The sequence below is a fragment of the Ovis aries genome, chromosome 7 (genome assembly GCF_016772045.2).
Source record: "Ovis aries strain OAR_USU_Benz2616 breed Rambouillet chromosome 7, ARS-UI_Ramb_v3.0, whole genome shotgun sequence".
Classification (NCBI taxonomy): Eukaryota; Metazoa; Chordata; class Mammalia; order Artiodactyla; family Bovidae; genus Ovis; species Ovis aries.
Genome location: NC_056060.1, coordinates 15,089,858 through 15,112,635, shown reverse-complemented (window position 1 = coordinate 15,112,635; position 22,778 = coordinate 15,089,858). Strand labels below are relative to the sequence as shown.

The 22,778-nt window shown below is 53.7% G+C and overlaps 1 protein-coding gene across 1 annotated transcript in view; it reads left to right on the top strand.

Moving 5' to 3' along the window:
- ITGA11 (integrin subunit alpha 11) overlaps positions 1 to 22,778 on the top strand; it is a 135,674-nt gene extending 112,896 nt beyond the window's left edge. The window contains exons 18-30 of the mRNA XM_027971524.3: positions 402 to 512; positions 3,948 to 4,033; positions 5,474 to 5,681; positions 7,991 to 8,089; positions 9,888 to 9,964; positions 12,019 to 12,108; positions 12,909 to 12,999; positions 14,471 to 14,584; positions 14,780 to 14,866; positions 16,664 to 16,774; positions 16,870 to 16,965; positions 20,423 to 20,536; positions 21,179 to 22,778. Of these exons, the coding sequence (XP_027827325.1) occupies positions 402 to 512; positions 3,948 to 4,033; positions 5,474 to 5,681; positions 7,991 to 8,089; positions 9,888 to 9,964; positions 12,019 to 12,108; positions 12,909 to 12,999; positions 14,471 to 14,584; positions 14,780 to 14,866; positions 16,664 to 16,774; positions 16,870 to 16,965; positions 20,423 to 20,536; positions 21,179 to 21,250 (1,356 nt within the window). The 3' untranslated portion in view covers positions 21,251 to 22,778. The remainder of the gene's footprint in view (positions 1 to 401; positions 513 to 3,947; positions 4,034 to 5,473; positions 5,682 to 7,990; positions 8,090 to 9,887; positions 9,965 to 12,018; positions 12,109 to 12,908; positions 13,000 to 14,470; positions 14,585 to 14,779; positions 14,867 to 16,663; positions 16,775 to 16,869; positions 16,966 to 20,422; positions 20,537 to 21,178) is intronic.

Sequence of the window (22,778 nt, the reverse complement as noted above, 5' to 3'; positions counted from 1 at the left end):
AGGACTAGCACAGAATCACATAGTTAGGACGCAGTGCAAGAGTGTCAGTAACAGTCTGAACAGAGTGTGGCCGCGTGTTGCTGGCTGGCTTCCTAGAGGCTGGGGGCTTGAAGATACAGGTTCCCAGCCTTGAAGGATGAGCCGGAGTTGGTGGAACATGCAGGCAGTGGGGCTGGCATACACGGACCTAAGGGCCCTTTCTAGGAGGCACACACACCAGCTATAGACCCATCTGGGAACCTCTGTCCACCCACAGGTGCTACGGCTCCATGGACTCATGCTCAGAGCTGACAAGTTGCTGCCCTCCCAGCTTAGGGAGATGACAGTTCTCTCTCAGTGGCCCTGGCCCAGACAGGAATGTTCCCTCTGCCTTCACCCCCTCCTCATCTCCTCCCACACAGGATACCGCTGACTACGTGAAGCCAGTGACCTTCTCAATTGAGTATTCCCTGGAGGACCCCGACTACGGCCCCATGCTAGATGACGGCTGGCCCACGACCCTCAGGGTCTCGGTATGTCCTGGCACCCAGGGAACAGCTCTGGCACATACCCCACCCCAGCCCTCACCTCCTTCCAGAAGCCCAGGCTTTGTGAGGGCAAATATATTCTTCCCCTACTGCACCTTCCCATCTCCTGCCCCACAGACCCCCAGCATGTCCTTCCCTCCTTCCGCATGACCTGTGCTGAGCAGTCTCTTAAGGGCAAGGACCCAGTCTTCGAGGTTTCCTGTATCCCCAGCAAAGAGTGAGCCTGGCATGGATCCTGAGAGTCACAGGACCAGAGGGACTTTAGTTCTCAATCGCCACCTCCCTCGTTTACAGATAAGGACACTGGAGGCCAGAGAGTGATTCAACCACAGAGCCTGGTCTGCACTGGTTGAATGATCGACTTATTGATAGTCCTCCCAGCTCGAAGTATTCCAGAAATAAGCCGTTTTAGCCTCATCCGTGGCTCTGCACACCCCTCAATCCACATTTTTCAATCCCTGGCTCTAGGAGTATTGGAATTGTCTGGTATCTAATGTTCAGATGCTACTCCTGCACCTGCAACTCCGTATAAATCCCACACAAAGAAAACGTCAGACAATCAGTTCTCTCTAATCTGTTCTAGGAGAGCAGGCAAAATAAACCCTGAGGATCTAGGAAACAGCTTTCAAATATCCACAGTGGTCTTAAGACCATGACCCTTGAGTTCCAGCCTCTACACAGTGTCTCTGAGCATTATTTAGAACCCAACCAGCAGACAACAGTCTCAGAATTACTCACATGCTTGCTTGTGTTTCTCCGACATAAAAGCTCTGTGTAGTCAACAGCAAGGTTTCTGAAGATCTCTGTTCTCATTCTCCCCCATCAGCCTCCCCCAGCTCCTTCCTCTTCCCAGAGCTGCCACATCTCACCACCTACCACCCACCTTTACACCTTCCCTCTGCTCCTGATTCTGAGTCACAAATGTGTAAGTGAGAGTGTCTGAAAATGCAGTTCAGGAGAGGGGAGTGATGCTGGCCTGGCAAGGCTGGAATCCTCCTTAGAGAGCAGGGGAAAGCTGGATACACTGAATCTTAGTATTTTCCCCATCACAGTCATTACAAAGCCACTACAGCTCATGAGTGGATATGAGTCACTCATTCTATAAGCTTGTTGAAGCCCATGGCAGATGAATGGGCACGGTGTTCTCTGAGGCTGATGATACGGATGCAAGGTGGTAATCAAGGTCATAGGCCAAGTCAGAATAGGAATAAGCTCATAGGTAGTATCGTCATGCAATCAGATGATAGGGAGGGGGGATTCCTGGAGGAGGTGGCCTTCCCATGGTCCTTTAATAGACATGAGATGGGGACAATAGGCTTTTATTCCAGGAAAGCTGACAGCATAGCCAAGGTGTGGATGTGGAAACAAGCAGGATGAAGGGATGTGTAAAGAAAAGATGAGAAATAGAGCTGAAACAGTCAGTCTGGGCATATTACCAAGGTCTTTGGATAGCAGCTAGATGTTTCAAAATCTTGTTAATATAGATTTTTAGCCTCCAGCAAATTAGAAGCATTCTTCCCATCTCTCTGCTATAAGTTCTTATTTAGCTTCTCCTCAATGCCCAGCACTGTTCTAGTACCATAAAATCTTGCCTCTGGGGAGAATGAGCCATTCCATACAATTGAGTGTAACAGATGCTTATCGTGTTAAATTATCCCTTTTAATCAAGTGGATAGAAATTTTTCTGAGGGTTATTCTATAGTTTTCACACTTAAACAGTATGCTGGGCAGGGGTGGGGCGTATTTCATTGGAGACTTGAAATCACCAAGGTGAAGGCGGAAGCTAGAATACAGTGAAGCCCCCGAGGGCTTCCGAAGTGTCTGGGGTTATGTCCTGTCATTGAAAGCCTTGCTTTGCCCTCCTTTGTATAGCTCTGCTTTGTATTCCTTGCTGGCTGCTTCAGGCTACAAATCCACCACGGGATGGGGAAGCTAAGGAGCAGGCTTGATAGAAATGTGTCTAAAGCAAGAATATGTGGATCTGAGAAAGGGCTTCTCTGGTGGCTCAGACAGTAAAGAGTCTCCCTGCAATGCAGGAGACCTGGGTTCGATCCCTGGATGGGGAAGATCCCATGGAGAAGGGAATGGCAACTCTCTCCATTATTCTTGCCTTGAAAATCCCATGGACAGAGGAGCCTGGTGGACTACAGTCCATGGGGTCACAAAGAGTCAGACATGACTGAGCGATTAACACTTTCAGGGAGCTCCCCTCTTCTCACAGAGAAGTCAGTGACTGTAAGATACACCTGGCCTCTGTGACACCAGCTTCCCCTCCCTTGATCTAGGCTGTGCTCCTGTTTTACCACTCAGCTCCAGACTTGAACACCCACCCACCCACTGAGCACTTCTCCCCGGATGAGTCACAGGCCCTTCAAACTCAGTGTGCCCCAAACTGATCCCCTCCAGATAACCCATCCATTTATAAATAAATGGTGTAGCCATCCTTTCAGACACTCAAAACTTGGCCAACATCCGGGACCCTTTTCTCCCTTAGTCCTGATGAACTCCAGGTCCTGCTGCTCTGCCTCTGAGGTTCCTAACCTGTTTCCCACTCTGCACACCCACAACCACACCAACGCCATTGTCATCCCTTATGTAAGCATTGCAGCAGCAGCCTCAGTAGGGCCTTCAACATGCATGTCTAGGAGGATAGTCCCAGCTGAAAGCGATCAGTGACTCCTATCAGTTGCAAGATACCACCCCCACGACACTGTAGAACATGACTCCAGTCATCTCTCCGTCTCCTGCACCCCTTACTATAGCAACACTAAATTACCATTATTCCCCAAACTTACCATGCTGCCTCAGGCCTCAGGCCCTTTGCACAGACTCGTCCTTCTTCCCAGACTACCCTCTCCCTGGTCCATCCAGTTAACTCCGTCCTCCTTTGGAACTCCGACCTACTGTCACTTCTGTGAAGCCTTCTCAACCATCATGGGCCAAGATTACCGTTTCCTCCCTCTGCCTCTTCTATTTCTCATACAAACTTTGCATATTCCACACTGTAATTATTTGTTCACATACCCATCTTCCCCATGAGTTGAGAGCAGAGGCTGTATATTCCTCATCCTTCAGCCCCAGTACCAGAGAGCTTCCCCCCCACAGTAAACACTCAATCAGTGTTGACTGGTGCCTGGTAAGTGGGTGTTCTGTGCTGGTACCTTGATGAGAGGATTGAAAGGGACCCAGGATGAGCTGAGTTTTGAGCAATGTTCTAAAGAAAGGACTATCTATGCAAAGCCATGATCAAAAGCAGCATGGTATCTGTGAAAAGGACAGAAAAAAACAAAGCCCTCTCTCTAGTGCCGCAGAGAGGGGAGCTGGTGTGCTGTGAGGGTAAGGGATGAGCCACAGCGGAGACAGGGACTGGAGGCGGTGGGTGCCCTTTCCAGCCGCCATACCTGCCTCTCCCTGGCCCAGGTGCCCTTCTGGAACGGCTGCAATGAGGATGAGCACTGCGTCCCTGACCTCCTGCTAGACGCCCGCAGTGACCTGCCCACAGCCATGTGAGTTGGTCCCTCCCCTCTCCACCCTGACTCCTTTCGCTCCCCTGCCGGTGACTCTGGGCTTCCAGGGCCCTGGATGACAGTCTTACACGCACTTCTCATAGGCAGCAAGGACCACACACTGAACTTGGAGCATGGGCCTAGCTTAGGCTCTGCCTCTAACTCCTGTGTGACCTCAGGGAAATGCTTAGCCCTCTCTGGGCCTAAGTGACCACCTCTCTAAAATGGATAGTTAGTCTAATCCAACCTTCTCAAACTTTGTTTAGAAAAAGAATCCTCTCTACTCTATAAACCCAAGAAAAGGTAGAGGCTGAGGACCCAGCGTTCTCAGTGTTCATTGTGCAAACCCCAGACTAGGTGACTTGTAAGGTCCTTGGACTGACCACTTGAGCTCAATGCTAAGAACTTAGCAGGAGATGAGCAGGGTGATCACAATCCCCTGGAAGAAATAAACTAGCAGACAAGGAAAAATAATGATCCTATTTTAAATTTATGTAATGTGTTTTAAAAAATTTTATGCTTTTATTCAACTAGAGATGATTAGATAAGAAACATATACTATAAATGGAAATAGTATAACATGATTGCTGCTACTGCTAAGTCGCTTCAGTCGTGTCCAACTCTGTGCGACCCCATAGACAGCAGCCCACCAGGCTCCCCCGTCCCTGGGATTCTCCAGGCAAGAACACTGGAGTGGGTTGCCATTTCCTTCTCCAATGCATGAAAGTGAAAAGTGAAAGTGAAGTCGCTCGGTCGTGTCTGACTCTTAGCGACCCCATGGACTGCAGCCTACCAGGCTTCTCCGTCCATGGGATTTTCCAGGCAAGAGTACTGGACTGGGCTTCCATTGCCTTCTCTGATAACATGATTATATATATATATAAATTAAGTATCTACTGTATACCACAGGAAACTGTATTCAGTATCTTATAATAAGGACTTGCCTGGCAGTCGAGTGGTTAAGACTCTGAGCTCCCAATGCAGGGGGTACTGGTATGATCCCTGGTCAGGGAACTAACATCCCATATGCTGCTTGGCACAGCCAAAAGAAAAAAGTGTGTGTGTGTGTGTATAAAACTTATAAAGGAAAAGAATCTGAAAGAGAATAGCTATATAGATATATTAATATATATAACTGAATCATTTGACCATACACCTAAAACTAACATGACATTGTATATCAGCCATACTTGAATTAAAAATACAAATAATAAATAAATAATAGAAATAGTACAGCCAAACCTTATAAAAAGGAGTAGAAGCAAAGATTGTAACCAGCTGGGCTAATAATCAGGATTGTATCTGTATTGAGCTCTGAGCTCCCTGGCAGCCAAGGCCAAAAGGGAAACGTGCTGATGGAGGGGTGATGCACGCGCAGGGAGGTCTACCCGTGCCTTCCCCATGCCGTGTGCCTGATCCCCGCCCATCCCTTTTCCTCAGGGAGTACTGCCAGAGGGTGCTGAGGAAGCCTGCCCAGGACTGCTCTGCCTACACGCTGTCCTTTGACGCCGCGGTTTTCGTCATAGAGAGCATGCGGCGGCGGGTGGCAGTGGAGGCCTTGCTGGAGAACAAGGGGGAGAACGCCTACAGCACCGTCCTAAACATCTCCCAGTCAGCAAACCTGCAGTTCGCCAGCTTGATCCAGAAGGTAAGGTCTTGGAGGCCTGCCCGAGGGGAGGGGCAGAGGCAGGAGAGGAGGGCTCCAAGTAGGGGCCTAACTGCCCTCAGAATCACCTGGGAGCGTAGAGATCCCTGTGTCCGGGTTTGTGCCGGACGTTCTCACTGATGTGGTCTGGGCGGGCCCGGGTCAGTCTGCTATTGAAGCTTCCCGGTGATGTCGGCGTGTAGCCAGGGCTGAGAACCACGGGGCTGGGCAGTCTGAGTCTTTCAGAACCAAGGAGAGGAATACCCTTCAGCCTGCACCCTTGGCCCTTGTTAGGGACACACACCCACACACACATATGTGTGCACAGCAGCACGTACACACCCTCTGCCTACAGTTCCCCCTCCAGACTTTCTCAGAAAAGTCCTTCTAACAAGAATCAGAACTGACTTCTCCCCCACTTTAAAGCTTCCCATGGTTCCCAGCTGCTTTCACAACAAATCCCAAACTCCTGTTTTGGCACTCAAGCCTCTTCCTCCTTCCCCACCCACCCCTGCCACTTCTGCCCTCACCTGTAGCCCCACTGGCCCCCACTGTTGCCCAGTACACCTGCCCTTTCACACCAAGGCCCCCGAACCATGGCCCCTGCCTGAGGCCCCCTCCCGCCTTTCCCGACAAGCTCCTGCTCCCTCTTGGTAACCCCTTACAACGCCTGCTTACATTTCACCCACACAACAGCCCCAGGAGGTGATGGTGGTGGTCGTGTCCCCCTTTACGTAGGAGGAGACAGAGGCTCAGAGAGGGTTTAAGTGGACTGAACAGGGTCAGGCAGCCAGCAAGTGGAGGAGCAGGATTCCCACCCAGCAGCTGGCCCCTGCCCACAATTCACGAGAGAGCATGGTCCCTGTGCCACACTCCCTGGGGTGGCTTCCTGAGGCCCCAGAAGGTCACACAGGGCCCCCCAGCCTGCGCAGCTCCCTGGCACAGCCTTGTGGATGCTCCACGGGCATCATCAGTGTCTGAGCGCTGCCCTGCTATAACCCTGAACTCCCGGAGGGCGAGTGCCCTTTCTCAATCATGTCTGTCCCCAGGGCTGGGCATGGAGAAGACCCTCAAGACAAATCTGTTGAACAAACCTAGGACTTTATTGTCACATGTGGGTGCTCGGGGGGTCCCAGTCTCTGTCAGACACAGTCTCTGTCCTCACAGATCTCACAGTGTCCACGTGGGGCCTAGGGGTTGCAGAATAGAACAGCCAGCCCTGTGTTCTCACCTCGACCACCCCTTCCATTGGCCTGGAGAGAGACAGGATGACCCTCCACAGCCATACTCACACTCATACACACGCACACACACACACTTTTCCTATAGAGCAGGAAGAGAAGCCGAGTGGAGTGAGGCCCACTAGAAAAGTGGGGGGCTGCTTGCCCTTGGGGGGTCCCCGATGTCCTCAAATAGACCCCAGGTCAGTACATAGGATGCAAGGAGAGGTTGTTAGTGCAAAATCACTTCCTCTGCCAGGCCCAGGTCCTGCCCCGCAGCCCAGAGTAAAAACGCCCAGCTCACCTGATAGTCTTTTAAAGGCCTCTTCTTCCAGAGATTGTTTATCTCTATCTGGACTTAGGTTATTTAGGGGAAATAGAGCCCCAAACCTGCATCCATCTCTTCTGCTGCCGTAGCCCAGGCTGTCCAAGACCAATCCCATGCCTGTTCATAACCCTCACGGGAAGGAGTCATGGTGCTTTGTTTCTTTGACACAAAGGGACTTTGGAAACGTGTCCTGTGAAGGGCCATGTCCACACACACACACACACACACATGTACACGTACACATGGCATATAGTATGTGAGTAGGGCTGGCCTGCAGCCTCGCTCCTTCACCAGCACCACCGTCCATCCCCAGCCCAGGAGGTGCTCACAGCAGAAGCACCCCCTCCTTCCTCTCCCCAACGCCTACCATCCAATAAGGGGACCTCAAGTGGAAGAAGCCGCTTTCTGGTGGTCTGAATTGGTTACCTCCCATCTCTGGGGCTCACGGACCCCGCTTGTAAGCTGGATGGTAAGTCCTGCCTCCAGGCTTGATCCAAAGGGAGTGACACAGCACGTACATGAGTGCCTGCCTGTTTTCTTCACAACCGGGCACTGCTGGAGCCAGGCCCTACTGCCCTGCACCAGCTCCTCCATGCTCTCTGCACCCAGAACCATGCCACACCCGTGTCTCCAGGGGCTCTGTGCCTGCAGCCTGTGCTGCAGCCTCAGCCTGGGCCGGTGGGGGCTGGGGGCAGGGGTGGCCCCCAGACCTGGGTCTCAGACCCCACCTAACTGCTGCCCATGATGCCCCCACCTTCCCCCAGGATGACTCAGATGGCAGCATCGAGTGTGTGAACGAGGAGAAGAGGCTCCACAAGAAAGTCTGCAACGTCAGCTACCCTTTCTTCCGGGCCAAGGCCAAGGTGGTGGCTGGGGCGCGGTGTGGGGGGCCAAGGCCAAGGTGGCGGCTGGGGCGCGGTGTGGGGGGCCAAGGCCAAGGTGGCGGCTGGGGCGCGGTGTGGGGGGCCAAGGCCAAGGTGGCGGCTGGGGCGCGGTGTGGGGGGCCCAGGCGGGTCAGGCTGGGGCCGTGTGCCCGGGGCGGGTCAGGGAGGCACGGGGAAGCGAACAGAGGGGCAGACTGGGGAGGGACGGAGAGGCCTGAGGGTGGCTTTCAAATTAAGGTTGTTTTATTCTCCAGTGAAATGACATTTGAATGACCTAGTTACCCAGCCACCCCCAGGGCTGACAACACACCCCCGAGAGCGTGGACCCTCACCTCAGGGAATCCTGCCACTCCCGCCCCCCACTCCCCCACCTCCTCTTGGCCAGTTAGCCCTCTGTACTGGATCCTAGCATGTTTTTACTTTTTTAAAAAAAATTTTGGCCTCACCGCGAGTCATGTGGGATCTTAGTTCCCTAACCAGGGATTGAACCCACGGCCTCTGCATTGGAAGCATGGAGCCTCAACTGCTGAACCACCAGGGACGTCCCCCTAACATGTTTTCAAAATGTCCAGCCTCTGTCTCCCCAGCTGTGCCTGGGGAGAGATGGGGAGGAAAATGAATGTTTTTTGAGCAGGTACCATGTGCTTAAAAGTACATGTGAGAAGAGTGTAGAGTTGGGAAAAGCAACTTCCTGGGAAAGGGAGGTGGACTCCAGACTGTGGGAGCATTTTCCCACCCCGTGGGCAGCAGGCAGCCACTGAAGGTTCCAGAGTAAGGGAACACCTAACTGAGGCCAAGGTGCTTGTAAAGTGAAAATCAGACAGAGGGGAGCCTGAGGCAAGGCTAGCTGGAGAGCCCAGTGTGTTCCCAGCAGCAGAGTCTGCAAGGCTGGGGGATGGGGAGGGGGATTAGGGCTCCTTATAAAAGAACTTCTCTGGGCTATGCAGGTCAAGATTGTAGTGTTTGAGGTGAGGCACCGACACACTCAGGAGCTCTTGGGTGAAGACCCAGGGGGAGCAGCACCCAGCCCAAGCTTCCCCACCCCACCCGTGGCCACTTAGGGAGAAAGTGCCTGCCACCAAGGTCTCCTTGAGAAAACCAACGAGAGTCAGACCTAGGAAGAGCACCAGGGTTCTGTGCAAAGCCCAGTATAACCACCAGGCAGGCCAGAAGGTAACAAGAGGCTCACAGGGCACTGTCAGGGAACCCAGGCCCTACTCCTGGGGGAAGGCCGAAGGCAGCACGGGGACCGGGGCCATTGGAGCAGTGGGAAGGCCTCTGGACAAGGAGACAGATGTGTGACTAGCCTGCTAAGTAGCGTGGGACAGCCTCCATGCTTCTCCACCTGTTCACACGCAAGAACAGGGCGTGCATGCGGGCGGCCTTACCACTCACTCCTGGCCGCACCTCCCGTGGTGCATGGTGCTGGCCATCTCCCCTTCCTGCCATCAGCTCACCCACTCAGAAATTTCTGCAGGAAGAGTCTGAAGTTGGACTTGCTGCCTTCTAGTGGCCGGTAGTTAAAAACAAAAAGGGAAGTGGCAAAGGGCTGGCTCCACAGCCAAGAAGCCCCATCTCAGGAGCTGTTGACCTTGGCTGCGTCCCCTCCACAGCCCCCAAGCGCAGCTCACATTACTCCAGCACTTGGTCCTCCCTCCCCCAGTCCATTCCCTGCCAGCAGGGTCCACTGAGAGGGCAGGGGCTGGGAGGGTGGGCCAGGGCTGCTGCAGGCAAGTAGTTCCCAGCCATACCAGCTCCAGCGACTCTTTCTTTGCAGGTGGCTTTCCGTCTGGATTTCGAGTTCAGCAAATCCATCTTCCTGCACCACCTGGAGATCCAGCTCACAGCGGGCAGGTCAGGGCTGGCCCACTCCTTTTCCCTCCCCACTTGCAACTCCCAGACCCTGTTCTGCCACTAGGAACTGCCTCTCCCCACACCGAATCCCCCATTCCTCACTGCCCCAGCCTGGGAAGGCCCCAGGTTAGTCCCCAAGTGCTGGCGAGCGTGCTGCACTGCCACTGTTCTTCAGCTTGGATAGAAATAATAATACCCTTACCTTTATATAACAGTTACTTAAAAGCCTACAGTTGTGAAGCACTGGGCACATATTATCTCATTCAGTCTTTACAGCAGCCTCTTAAGACAAGCAAAGCAGGATTTATTCCCATCCCACCTCCCAGATAAGAAAAAGCTCAGAGAGGTTGAGTGAATTTCCCATCAACACACAGCATGTAAATAGCACAACTCGAAGCTAAACACTAGATTTCCTACTCCTCCCATCCAAGCACTAACCAGGCTCAACCCTGCTTAGCTTCTGAGAAGGGACAGATGGGGTGCGTGCAGGGTGGTGTGGACGCCCTGCACAGATTTCCTCCTCTTTATCCAGTGCTCTTTCTGCCCTTGGAAAGTTCCCATTTTTAAAGACCTTCTCTTAATTCCTTGTGGATCTGTCGGTCTGTCTGTCTCGCAGGCTTCCCTGAGGCAGTGTGTATGAGGTTGACACCATGAATCACCCATGTCGGTAATAAACACACAAACACAGGAAGGGATTCTAGCTTTATAAGGCTTTATAAACCCTCCTGAGAACTTCTCCACACTGAAAATAAATCCAGCAGCACCAACATTCGAGCACACACACAAGTCAGCAGTCACGAAGTGCTGGTGATCCACACACCAGCGTGTGCTTCGTGTAGTTAGCCAATCTGTGCACTTGGGTGGAATGCTCACCTGCCATGAGGTGAAGATGTGTTGATATCTTGAGGCCTCCCTCTAAGAAAAGAGCCCCTTCTCACAAGTAATGAACACCCTTGCCTGCAGTGTTCTTGGCAGCGTGGCTGCTGGTGGGTGCTTGTGAGTTGGGCGTGTGTGTGTGTCAGACTCTCTTTTCTAACTAAACACCTCTCTGGGGTAAAGCTTCCAAAGGAAATCCAGCTTCATGTACCTAATGAGCAGAAATTGTATCTCTTTATGTCTAAAATGATCTGCCCCGGTGGTTGGTGGTGCTCAGAAATAAAGGGAAGCATGTTTGACAAAGCTCTAATGCCTCCCTGGTCTTCTCAAGGCAGCACACAGCCCCTCAGCCACCCCATGGGAGCTGCCCGACCTGTACCTCAGAAAGGTCAATTCAAGAGTCAATAAATGCTCTCAGTTCAGTTCAGTCACTCAGTCGTGTACGACTCTTTGCAACCCCATGAATCGAAGCACACCAGGCCTCCCTGTCCATCACCAACTCCCGGAGCCCACCCAAACCCATGTCCAGTGAGTCGGTGATGCCATCCAACCATCTCATCCTCTGTCATCCCCTTCTCCTCCTGCCCTCAATCTTTCCCATCATCAGGGTCTTTTCCAATGAGTCAGCTCTTCGCATCAGGTGGCCAAAGGATTGGAGTTTGAGCTTCAACATCAGTCCTTCCAATGAACACCCAAGACTGATCTCATTTAGGATGGACTAGTTGGATCTCCTTGTAGTCCAAGGGACTCTCAAGAGTCTTGAATTAATTCCTCATGCTCCTCTCCTCCCCTGGGCAGAGCCTTACTCTACAAGCATAATCCCCACCCCTGGGGCCCCCAGCACAGGACTTGCCCGGCTGACAGATGAGACGGGGCACAGGCTGCTGTGAGCAGGCTGGCATGGTCCTCCCAGCCTCCAGCCCAGATGTGCTGTGCCCAGAGAGAAGGCAGGGAAAGCTGAGGTCCAGGTCCCCCGCCTCCCCGGCTTTTTCCCTCCTGGGAGACAGCACCCTGCCCCCAGCTGGCCTCTCTGGAGCCGCAGCCTGAGACTAGCCAGGAGGCTCCTTCTCAGCCCAGCTTGGATCCCTCCAGCTGCCCTGAGGCAGTCGGGGTGTGGGGGCTGAGTGGAGGGAGGGCTGCCCCTTCGTGACCACAGGTGCGGCTGGCTCTCCTTGCAGTGACAGCGATGAGGAGGAGAGCACCAAGGAAGACAACACGGCCCTTCTGCGCTTCCACCTCAAGTACGAGGCTGACGTCCTCTTCACCAGGTGGGCCAGGGCCCTGGGGCACCTGTGCTGAGGTACTCAGAGATGCAGCCGTGTTATCCCTAAGAGTGCAGCGCCCCGTCCATGAAGGGGAGGCAGTATCCACTAGAGGAGGAGGAGGCACAGACCTGGTCCCCAGGGAGCCCCCTGCAGGGGGCACCCTGAAGGCTGGGGCCACAGGCAGTGTCCACCCAGGAGAGGCTGCAAGTGGGGACCTGCTCTGCAGAGAAGTCAAACCAGTAACAGAACTTGCTAAAAAGTCCATCTGCATCTCATTACCACCTCGCACTGGCAAGTCCAAACAGTATCAGTGAGAAAATGCTCCTCCCCCAGGACAGACTGCTCCCACCACCCCCTCCCTCAGTCTGCTCCTAGCCTCCAGTCTGCCCCCGACCCCACCTCCCAGAGCTCCCAGGTAGGTGGAGAAGCCAGGAAGTAACAGCAAGCAGAAAGCTCTGGCCCTCGTTCAGCCAACACTAGAGGCTGGAATGGTGCACAGTGGGCAAGCTGGTGATCGAAAGAGGCCATGCCCCTGGGCAGGAGGCAAGGACTGGGATGGCAGAGAACTGGCCCTTCTGATTCATGCCCGTCCCGCACACCAGCAGACATTGCTAACTGATCTCAGTGCTTATTCCTGCTGAGCCTCAGAAGCCTTCCCAACACAGCCCTCCCAATGGACACAAGAGGAAATCTGTTTGCTGTGGTCCGGGGGAGATGGGAACATGCCCACACCTTCTTCGTTCGTTTATCCGTCTGGCCAACACAGACTGAGCTCATGGCATCCCTGTCCTCCGTCCCTGCAGGAGCAGCAGCCTGAGCCACTACGAGGTCAAGTCCAACAGCTCCCTGGAGAGATACCATGGCACTGGGCCTCCCTTCCACTGCGTTTTCAAGGTTAGGCTGGAGGGCAGCCAGGCAGACAGAGAAAGACGGGAGCTGAGAGCCCCCATTTGGGAGGGAAGCAATCTGAAAGCATTGCCAGTGCCTAGATTTCAGCCTCAACCCTGCCACCCCTTCACTGTGTGACTTTAGGCAAATCCCTCCCCATCTCTGAGCCTCTCAGTCCTCATCTGGAAAAGTACAGGGCTGGACTGGGAGGATGTGTCAGTGAAGATTAGGTGTATCTGCTTATAATTTTTTAAATATGAAACAACAGTGATATGTATATAATGCCCTGGGGTTTATTCTCTCCCATAAAAAAGAAGTCCAGAGTTGACAACTTTACAAAGTCCTCTGGGACTGAGTCTCCTTGTATCCGTTCCACCATCCTCAACATGTGATTATCAACCTCTCAACTTCACCTCATAGTCCAAGGTGGCTGCAGCTCCAGTCATCACATCCTCATTCCAGGAAGAAGGAAGGGGAGAAGAGTGTGCAAGACCCCTCCCTGAGGAACCGCTTTGGCACTGCCTCACACCTCCAATTTCCTCTCATTGTCCAGAACAGTGTGATTCAGCTATACAGGAGGCTAGGAAATGTGCCTTTTTGCCTTGGTTTCTGTCACTAAGGAAGAAGGGAGAAGGAAAATTAGGAGGCATTAAAGAGTCTCTGCCCCATGATCTCCCCAGCCCTGAATTGTTAGGCGAGAGTCAGGAGCAGGCAAACAGCTAGAAACACACAGATGGCTCGTCCAAGAGAGGTTTAATAATCTGCCCGAGGCCACACAGCTCAACTGTGGCAGCAGCCCTGGGTTATGTGTTCAGCCTTTCTGATTACAAAACCCTGCTTGTAATCACTGTGGCTCTGACATTGAATGGGATGATGAGATGGTTGGATGGCATCACTGACTCAATGGACATGAGTTTGAGTCAATTCCAGAAATTGGTGATGGACAGCGAGGCCTGGCGTGCTACAATCCATGGTGTCACAAAAAGTCAGACACGACGAGCAACTGAGCTGAGCTGAGCTGAACTGGCGCTGAATGCATCGCAGCTAGACTGTGCACCGATGCACACTATTTACATCCCGTATCAGGATTAATCATTACATCTGTTAATGATTCTCTCTCATAATAAAGGAGTTACTGTCACCATCTCCACCCAGACCTCTGTCCAGGGTGACACGCAGCACCATAGCCAAACGAGGGTGAAAAGGGGAAGTAACCCTTGCTCCCAGCCTCACGGCCCCCAGTGGCGGTCCTCAGCCTCCAGGAGCCTGTCCCTTTCAGCTTTCGTGAGGTTTTCTTCCTGCAGCCCCCAGCCAAGGTCTGGAAGAGCTTTAGAGCATCCACAGTGAAAGGGCCAGGGAGCTTGAAGGAACTTGTTTCTCAGGCCTGGCTGGGGTCGGGGGCTCACCCCCGTGGACCTTGTCCCCCATCACCCAACCACTGCTGGATGTACTGACACCTCCCCATCTCGGGCCACAGATCCAAAACTTGGGCTTGTTTGCCATCCACGGGGTGACGATGAAGATCACCATTCCCATAGCCACCAGGGGCGGCAACCGGCTACTGCTGCTGAGGGACTTCCTCACTGACCAGGTACCCACGCCCCGGGGGCCGGTGTGGGGAGGAGACAAGCAGACCGCTGGTGTGCCCTCAAGTCCCCAGACCCCAGCTCCTTCTCCTGGGCCCAGGGCCAGCTGGGCCTTCCCTGGGCAGAGGGGAGAGAGGACTGTTGGGGCTGCTGAGTCTGCCAGGGCTGGTGTGAGGCTGGCTGCCTGTTTCCTCGTGCAGGTGAACACATCCTGTAACATCTGGGGGAACAGCACGGAGTACCGGCATGCCCCAACGGAAGAGGACTTGAGTCGGGCCCTGCAGCTGGTGAGCGTCCCCATGCCGGGAGCCCCGGGATGAGAGGGGCTGCCTGAGCTCCTCCTCCAATAGTTTGTCCACAGGAGCTTATCGAGCCTCTCTATGTCCCAGCCTCAAACCAGGAGGAAACAGAAAAGATACTTCGTATCCTTAGTGCTCACATCTCACTGGAGACACGGGGTTGAGTGTAAAGAAGCCAGGGATGGAGGCTGGGAGACGTGTTGAGTGAGGGGCAGAGGAGCGCACAAGCTTGAGTAAGAGGAGCAGGGGGCTTCCCTAGTGGTTCAGTGGCTAAGACTCTGCATTCCAAATGCAGGGGGCCCAGATTCGATCCCTGGTCAGGGAACTAGATCACACATGCCACAGCTGAAAAGATCCTCCATGCTGCAACACCCCATGTGCCGTAACTCAGACCCAGTGCAACCAAATTAAAAAAAAAAAAAAGTGGAACAGAGATCATGGACTTGCCCCTGTGCCTAAAAGGGTTAGTAGGGTATGGACAAGCAGAGGGATGAAAGGAGCCAAGATGGGACAGCATAACAGAGGCCAGACCCCACGGGGCTTGTACTGGAAACACTGATCATATCAGCTGGGGCCTCCCTGTCTGCAGAGATAGAAGGCTGTGCTCAGTAGCTCAGTTGTGTCCGACTTTTTGTGACCCCATGAACTGTAGCCCGCCCAGCTCCTCTGTCCACAGAATTTTCCAGACAAGGATACTAGAGCGGGTTGTCATTTCCTTCTGCAAGGGATCTTCCTGACCCAGGGATCAAACCCTTGACTGTTGCAGCTTGTGCATTGGCAGGCGGATTCTTAACCTTCAGTGCCATCTGGGAAGCCTGAAACGGAAGCCAATGTCAACATCCAGGGTCCTCCCAGGACACCTGCTAGGGTCCAGGTTTCTGTTCCCAGGGCCAACTCTGCCCCGCACACCAATTTCTGAGCATGCTTTCATGATGCCTTACCCAAATAAAAATCTTCGCTGTTTTCATTTGATTTCCCCAAACAAAGCGTCTTTAGAGTGTAGTGCACTGTACTGAAGACAGACGTGGGTGGGCTGAGGTGGCTGCAAGAGAGCCACACAGATGAGTTTAACCTAATAAGTCCTAATTATTTGATGATTTGTTTGGGTTTTCTATTAGGATAGTGTCATCTGCAAGCAATAATAGTTTTAGTTTTACCATTCAATCCTTTTAAATTGTTTTTCTTATTCCTTTGGCTAGGAGCTCCAGGGCAGTGCTAAACAGAAATGATGACCATCTTGTCTTGATTCTGCTTTTAAAGGAATTATTTTTAGTTTTTCATTGTGAAATGTAATACTTGATGTAGTTTTTTTTTTTTTTTTTAATAAGCACCCTTATTCAGATTCAGGAAGTTCCCTGGTAGTTTTTTATCACAAACAGAAGTTGGATTTCATAAAATGTTTAAAGTTAAAGCATCTTAAAGTTTAAGCGTAAGTGCTTAAAGTTACTGCATCTGTGAAAGTAATGTATCACTTTCCCTTTAATGTGTTTATAGGGGGATGACATTTATAGGCTCTCTAATGCTGACCTAAAGTTCCGTTCCTGGAATACATCCAGCAATGCACAACTTCAAATGGAGAGTCGGATATATTAACACTACCCTTACCTCGTCCTCCAGCCAGCCTCGGCAGCCCCAGCCCCTGTGTCCTCTACCCCTTACCTCCTTCCTTGTCCCCTGTCCCCGTCCTCCTTCCCCAGGAGCAAAACCCCACTTGGTAAAGACGGGCAGCTGAGCCATCTCTCTGGGGGCCAAGGCCCTGCTCACCCAGAGACCCTTCTCTTTCAGAATCACAGCAACTCTGATGTAGTCTCCATCAACTGCAACGTGAGGCTGGCCCCCAACCAGGAAATCAATTTCCATCTTCTGGGGAACCTGTGGTTGAGGTCCTTGAAAGCAGTAAGTAGAGCTCCAGAGCCAGGCTGGAGGAGATGGGGACTAGGGAGTCTTTCCAGGGGAGGGGCCAGCTCCTGACAAGGCCTCTGATTACACAGCTCAAATACAAGCTGATGAGAATCACGGTCCACGCCGCCTTGCAGAGGCAGTTCCACAGCCCATTCATCTTCCGCGAGGAGGATCCCAGCCGCCAGGTGAGCACTCGGAACCCTGCAGACCTGGGCTCATGCCATGCCAGCTTGGGGAAGGGTCATCCCTTCGCTTAAAGTTTCCCTACTCCTCCTGCAAGAGAGAGATGGACAGGCCTGCCTCAGTCGGTACAAGATCACTGGAGAAGGGAAATAGAGACAAACAGGCCATTGGGACTGAAGTAGGAAGAGGGGACCAGAAATAGGCATTCCTCACCCTATACCTGGGGGTGGGGAGCACCGAGCTCTGTACCTCCACAGCTCCCCGGAGGCAGAGGAAGGAGGGACACCCGCGTGTTTGACACTAGAGGAAGCAGAAGCGCTGTCCAGGCTGCCTGCCTCCTGCCTCGGGGCAGCAAGACTGGGTCTTGGCAAACTGGTAGCCTAGAATGGCCTGCCAGTCCTCCCCTCCTCATCCATCCACACCTCAGATCTAATAAATGAAGGCGGTTGCAAACTGAAATTGTGAAGACCAAGGGATGGGAGCAGTCTCTGTATTGGGACTCTTTTTTAATTGAGTAAAGCCAGATTGTTATAGATCAGACTGGCTTGAATCAGGGTCCAGGAAAGGAGCGAAGATCCAGGCGGCACTCCTGGGAAAATGAGAAATTGGGTCTTGAAATGAAGGTGGGTGCTCTGGAAGGAGCTGCGCATCTCAGGCGTGGGACTCTGCCGCCCTCCACTGGCCACATCCCTGAACTGTGGTCTGGGCTCCCGGTGAGCCCTGTGAATCCCCAGCCCCATCCCACCAAGTCACCAACGATCCCAAACAGTGGCAGTGTGGCAGGCCGAGAGGGAGCAGGCGCAGAAGCCCAGGAGCAGCACTCAGGCAAACACTCCAGGAGCAGTTTTGCTTGCTCCTCCAGGGTTTCGCCAGGTCTTCCTGCTGTTTCTCAGCCCCCACCGCAGATAGATGAGGCCAACAAACTGTGGGCGCAGTCTGAGCGTGAGCCCAGGTCAGAGCAGGGCATGTCCAGGAAGGCTTTCTGGAGACAGCGCACTTGATCTGAATCTCGGGAAACATGCGGGAATTTCCCAGGCGATCAAGTGAGAAGTGTGGTGCAGACACCACACACATGACGACCTCTCTCCTCACCAGTTCATTCATCATTTACTAGTTTGTGATTTCTCCTTCCACTCCCACCCCTCACCCCCCGAAACCCCTCTTATACTCTCTGGATGCCTCACTTCTCTTAGAAACCCAGTCACCCCACACTTAAGCCCCTGGTGGCTTGGCTCTGTGCAAGGTGCCAGCCTTCAAGGATGGAAAAAGCTAGACGGGACCTGCTGTTGGTGGAGCCCTGACTATATGCCATGTTCCCTGATCACCCCTCATGGCTCTGAGGGGCGTCCCCACAGCCGCTTTCCAGATATGGAAACAGAGGCTGTATAAGGCAGGGCAGAAGGGGAGCAGGCTTTCCTGTTGAACAGTCAGTGGCCAAGCCGGGCTCTGCTGCCATGCTGGCGAGGGGTGCATTCATTCAGGCTTTCAGCGAGGTGACTGAGCTCCTGCTCTGGGCAGGCCCTGTTCCACACACTGAGGATAGAGCAGCAAGCAAAACAGACAAGCCCCTGCTCTCCCTGGAGCTGACCCTCTGGGCTGGGGTGGGGGAAGAGGCAGTGAACATAAGTTCAATGCCAGTGGTGATAAGCTCTGCCCAGAAAAACGCAGATGCACAACAGTGGTGAGGAGGAGGTGCTATTTTGTACGGTAAGCCCGGGGGAGCAACTGCCGTAAAGGGACAGAGACCGGCAGGAGCACAGTGGTGTCTCGTGGCAGAGCCCTGCCAGCAAAGGAGCAGAGGTGAGAGTCCCAGCAGCAGGCGCAGAGCTGGACATGCTGGCGGCCAGGTGGCGGAGTCGAGGGCAAGGGGCAGAGCAGGAGATGAGGCTGCAGAGATTAAAAGGCCCAGAAGGCACAGGGCCTTGCAGACCAGGACGAGGACTCTAATTTTCTCTTTGAGTGAGATGGGAAACCTGGGGAACCCAGCAAAGCAGACATCCCCTGCCTCTGGCTGCCAGGAACAGGCTGAGGGATGGGATCAGGAGTTTGTGTGAGGACCTGCTAAAGGCCCAGGTGGGCCGCGTGGACCGACGGATGTGAGTCAGGAGCACAATGGAAGGTCTTCCCTGCTGGCCTGTAGTTAAGTACCCAAGCTCTTAATGCACGGGGCCCACGTTTGACCCCTGATCGGGGAACTAAGATCCCATAGGCTGTGTGGTGGTAGTGGTTTAGTCGCTAAGTCACGTCCGACTCTTGCGATCCCATGGGCTATAGCCTGTGTGACGTGGCCTAAAAACAAAAGCAAACAAAAATAGTTTTAAAAAAGAAGAGCTCCGTGGAGAGTCCAGGTAGAAGGTAGAAACGTGAACGCATCAGCCGGCATAAAGATGGGCACGGCACCCCCCAGAATCGTGTTAGGGCTCCCATGGCCCTGGGCACTTTTGCTTTCAGGCCTTTTCTCCAAAAACAGGAAAAAAATATTATTATTTTATGACTCAGTTTGTATAAAGACAAATAAAACCCAGGCAAGATTATAATCGTCTTTTGATTCTAACTTTAAAGGAAATTTGAACATTTCTGTGGGCTCCTAAAAGCACTGTGAGTTAGTCACTCAGTCGTGTCCAACTCTTTGTGACCCCATGGACTGAAGCTCGCCAGGCTCCTCTGTCCATGGAATTCTCCAGGCAGGAACTGAACCCAGGTCTCCTGCACTGCAGGCAGATTCTTTACTGTCTGAGCCTTCAGAAGCACTGTGGGCCCTTAGCACCGTGCCCACCGCACCCACTTCATAAGGCAGCTCTGAGGGAGAGTCACGGAGTGACTGGAGATAAAGAAGAGGTCCACGGAGAGGGAGATGGGATGATCTGGGAGATTGGAATTGACATATATATACTGCTGATCCTATGTATAAAATAGATGACTGACGAGAATCTATGGTCAGGCACAAGAAGCTCTACTCAATGCTCTGTGCTGAAGGAAATCCAAAAAAGAGGGGATATATGTACACATAGAGCTGATTCACTCTGCTGTAGAGCAGAAACTAACACAAGACTGAAAGCAACTACACTCCAATAAAAATTAATTTAAAAAAGATGTCCAAGGACAGAGCCATGGGATACACCAACATTTAGGAAGCAGCAGCAATCAAAGCAAGAAACAGTAGCCCATGTAGGAGGAGGAGAGAAGTGGCCCAAAGGCAAAAGCAGAACGTGTCTCAAAAAGAAGGTGGGATCGCCTGGTCACTTAAGTCAGGGGCCCACCACGCTGCGGCGGGGAGCTCTGAGGCCGCTCAGCAGGCTGTGTGCCGCCCACCCCTGCAGCGTCTTCCTGGGGAAGGGGACGCAGCTCTCCCACCAGCTGCCAGCTGTCTCCTGCCCTCCTGCCCTGCCCCAGGCTGCCGCCTGCCCGGGGCCCCGGGACAGTAGTGCTGTTGACATGGCCCCACCCCTCCCCTTGCAGATCACGTTTGAGATCTCCAAGCAAGAAGACTCGCAGATCCCCATCTGGATCATCGTGGGCAGCACCCTGGGGGGCCTCCTGCTGCTGGCCCTGCTGGTCCTGGCGCTCTGGAAGGTGAGGGCCCTGCAGCAGGGGTGGGGCAGCACCCTGGCTGTCCCGGCCTGGGGACCCAGCCTCTGAGCTGTGTGGCCAGTGCCCACATCCTCCTCCCCGCCCAGCCTCCTCCCCAGAACTCGCGGGCTACTCAACACAGCAGGCAGATGGGCCACCAGAGGGCGCTCAACCTGTGGCTCCAGCCCTTTCGTGGGTCCCCTTCTGGGTCCCCAATGAAAGCTAGCCTTCCTCTGATCAGAAAAATAGCAAGCACACACAAACACAGAATTTCTCCAATTTAATGTCAGGCTGTTAAGAAATCCCTTAGAAGCCTTGCTCTGTCCCTGAGCCCCGATCTCAACCTCCTCCTATTCGAGATAAGGTGAGAGGGGGCCCAGAGAGCAGTAGTGACTCAGGCAGCGTCAAACAGCACAACTACTTGCCTCTGGACATAGGCTCCATCCGCTTGGCTGCAGCCTCCATGTCACTAATGAAGAGGCCCCTTGTGCAGCCTGGTAGCTGGTGGGGGTACTCAGTGTGAGCAGCAGAGGCATTCAGGGAACGCTTCTGAGGAAAGCAGCCTCAGGAGGGTGAGTGGAGGGAGGGGAGACAGGCCTTGCCCACCTGCCCATCCCTGACATTTCTCCCTTTGCCTCCCCACAGCTCGGCTTCTTTAAAAGTGCCAAGCGCAGGAGGGAGCCCGGCCTGGACCCCACCCCCAAAGTGCTGGAGTGAAGCTCCTGAAGAGGCTGTGAGTGGATGGGGGCCGGCATGCGGGCCTAGGCAGTGTGTAGGCCCGGGGCCCACGGAGCTGGGGCGGAGAGGATGCCAGCTCACTTTGCACTTGACCTCATCTCCTGAAAGACTGAGTCTGCTCCCTCTGAAAGGAACTCGAGTCAGTTTTCAGAGGGACTGTCCTACTGGGAGCCGCAGCACCTCCAACACAGATCCCTAGGGACTTAAAGGGACACCCCCCACCAAGGTACACCCCAAAGTCACCCCCAGGCTGTGCAGAGGCATCGCCACCCCCACCACTAAGGGGCTAGGAAGTCGTCATCACCCCATCCTCAGAAGAAACCCGGAGAGGAGACTCCAAATGCAAACACACTCTGCCTTCTCCGGACCTGTAGCTGCAGGGGAACCCAGTGGGACAGCGGGTCTGTATCCTGCACTGTCCCCCCATCCCTGCACTGCCCACAGCTCCTGAGTCACCTCACCCCTTCCTAGCCGGAGATAGGCCCCTGGAGTGCCCCCTGAGTGAAGGCCCCAGTGGTGACAGCTGCTGGCCAGGATGAAGACAGACTCTGGGAGGCAGAGACTGTGATGAACAGGCAGCTGGGACCTAGGAGAACCGAGAGGGGGTGCGGGTGGGCTCTTGCCCAGCCCCCACCTGCGTTCACCTGACTGACGCCCACACCGCCTCCCACGGTGCTCACAGCAGCCCCGGGCCTGCAGCTGCTGCCCCTCCTGCTGCTTTTGTTGTTCCTGGGTGCCTGGCGGAAGCCTGTGGATGATGCAGGCCCCAGGGCTCCATGTTCTCACTTCACCTTCCCCACAGCCTGTCTTGATGCAATGGCTGCAGGCTGGGGGCAGGGGTGGGGGGCCCTCCCTGCATCACCCCTCTCCCTACACACACACACACACACACACACACACACCCTCCCTGCATCACCCTCTCCCTACACAGACACACACACACAGCCTCCCTGCATCACCCCTCCCTCTACACACACACACACACACACAGCCTCCCTGCATCACCCCCTCCCTACACACACACCCTCCATGCATCACCCCCTCCCTCTACAGACACACACACACACACACACACACACACACACACACTCCCTGCATCACCTCCTCCCTACACACACACACACACACACCCCACCACCAACCCCACCTCCAATCCCTCCATTCTGCTCACCCATCACCCATGCCTGGGAGAAGGGCTGGACCAGTGCTGAGGGGTTCTCCATGGAACATACTGGATAAAGCCGGTGCAGGGACCTTCGGAACCTGTGCAACCTTGGTGGCAAATATCTGATCAGCCAGCCCCTGGGACAAGTGGACCCACCAATGATGGGGTCCCGAGGACAAGAGGCACGCCTGGTGCCCAGCCGAATAATTTATGCCTTGACCTGGTTTTGAGGTAGGAATGAAAGGGGATCCATCAAAGGCATCTGTCCCCTGACACACAGTACGACCTTTACTGTCGTAAGTATTTTTAAGAAAATTTTAAAAATACAGTGTTTAAAAACAA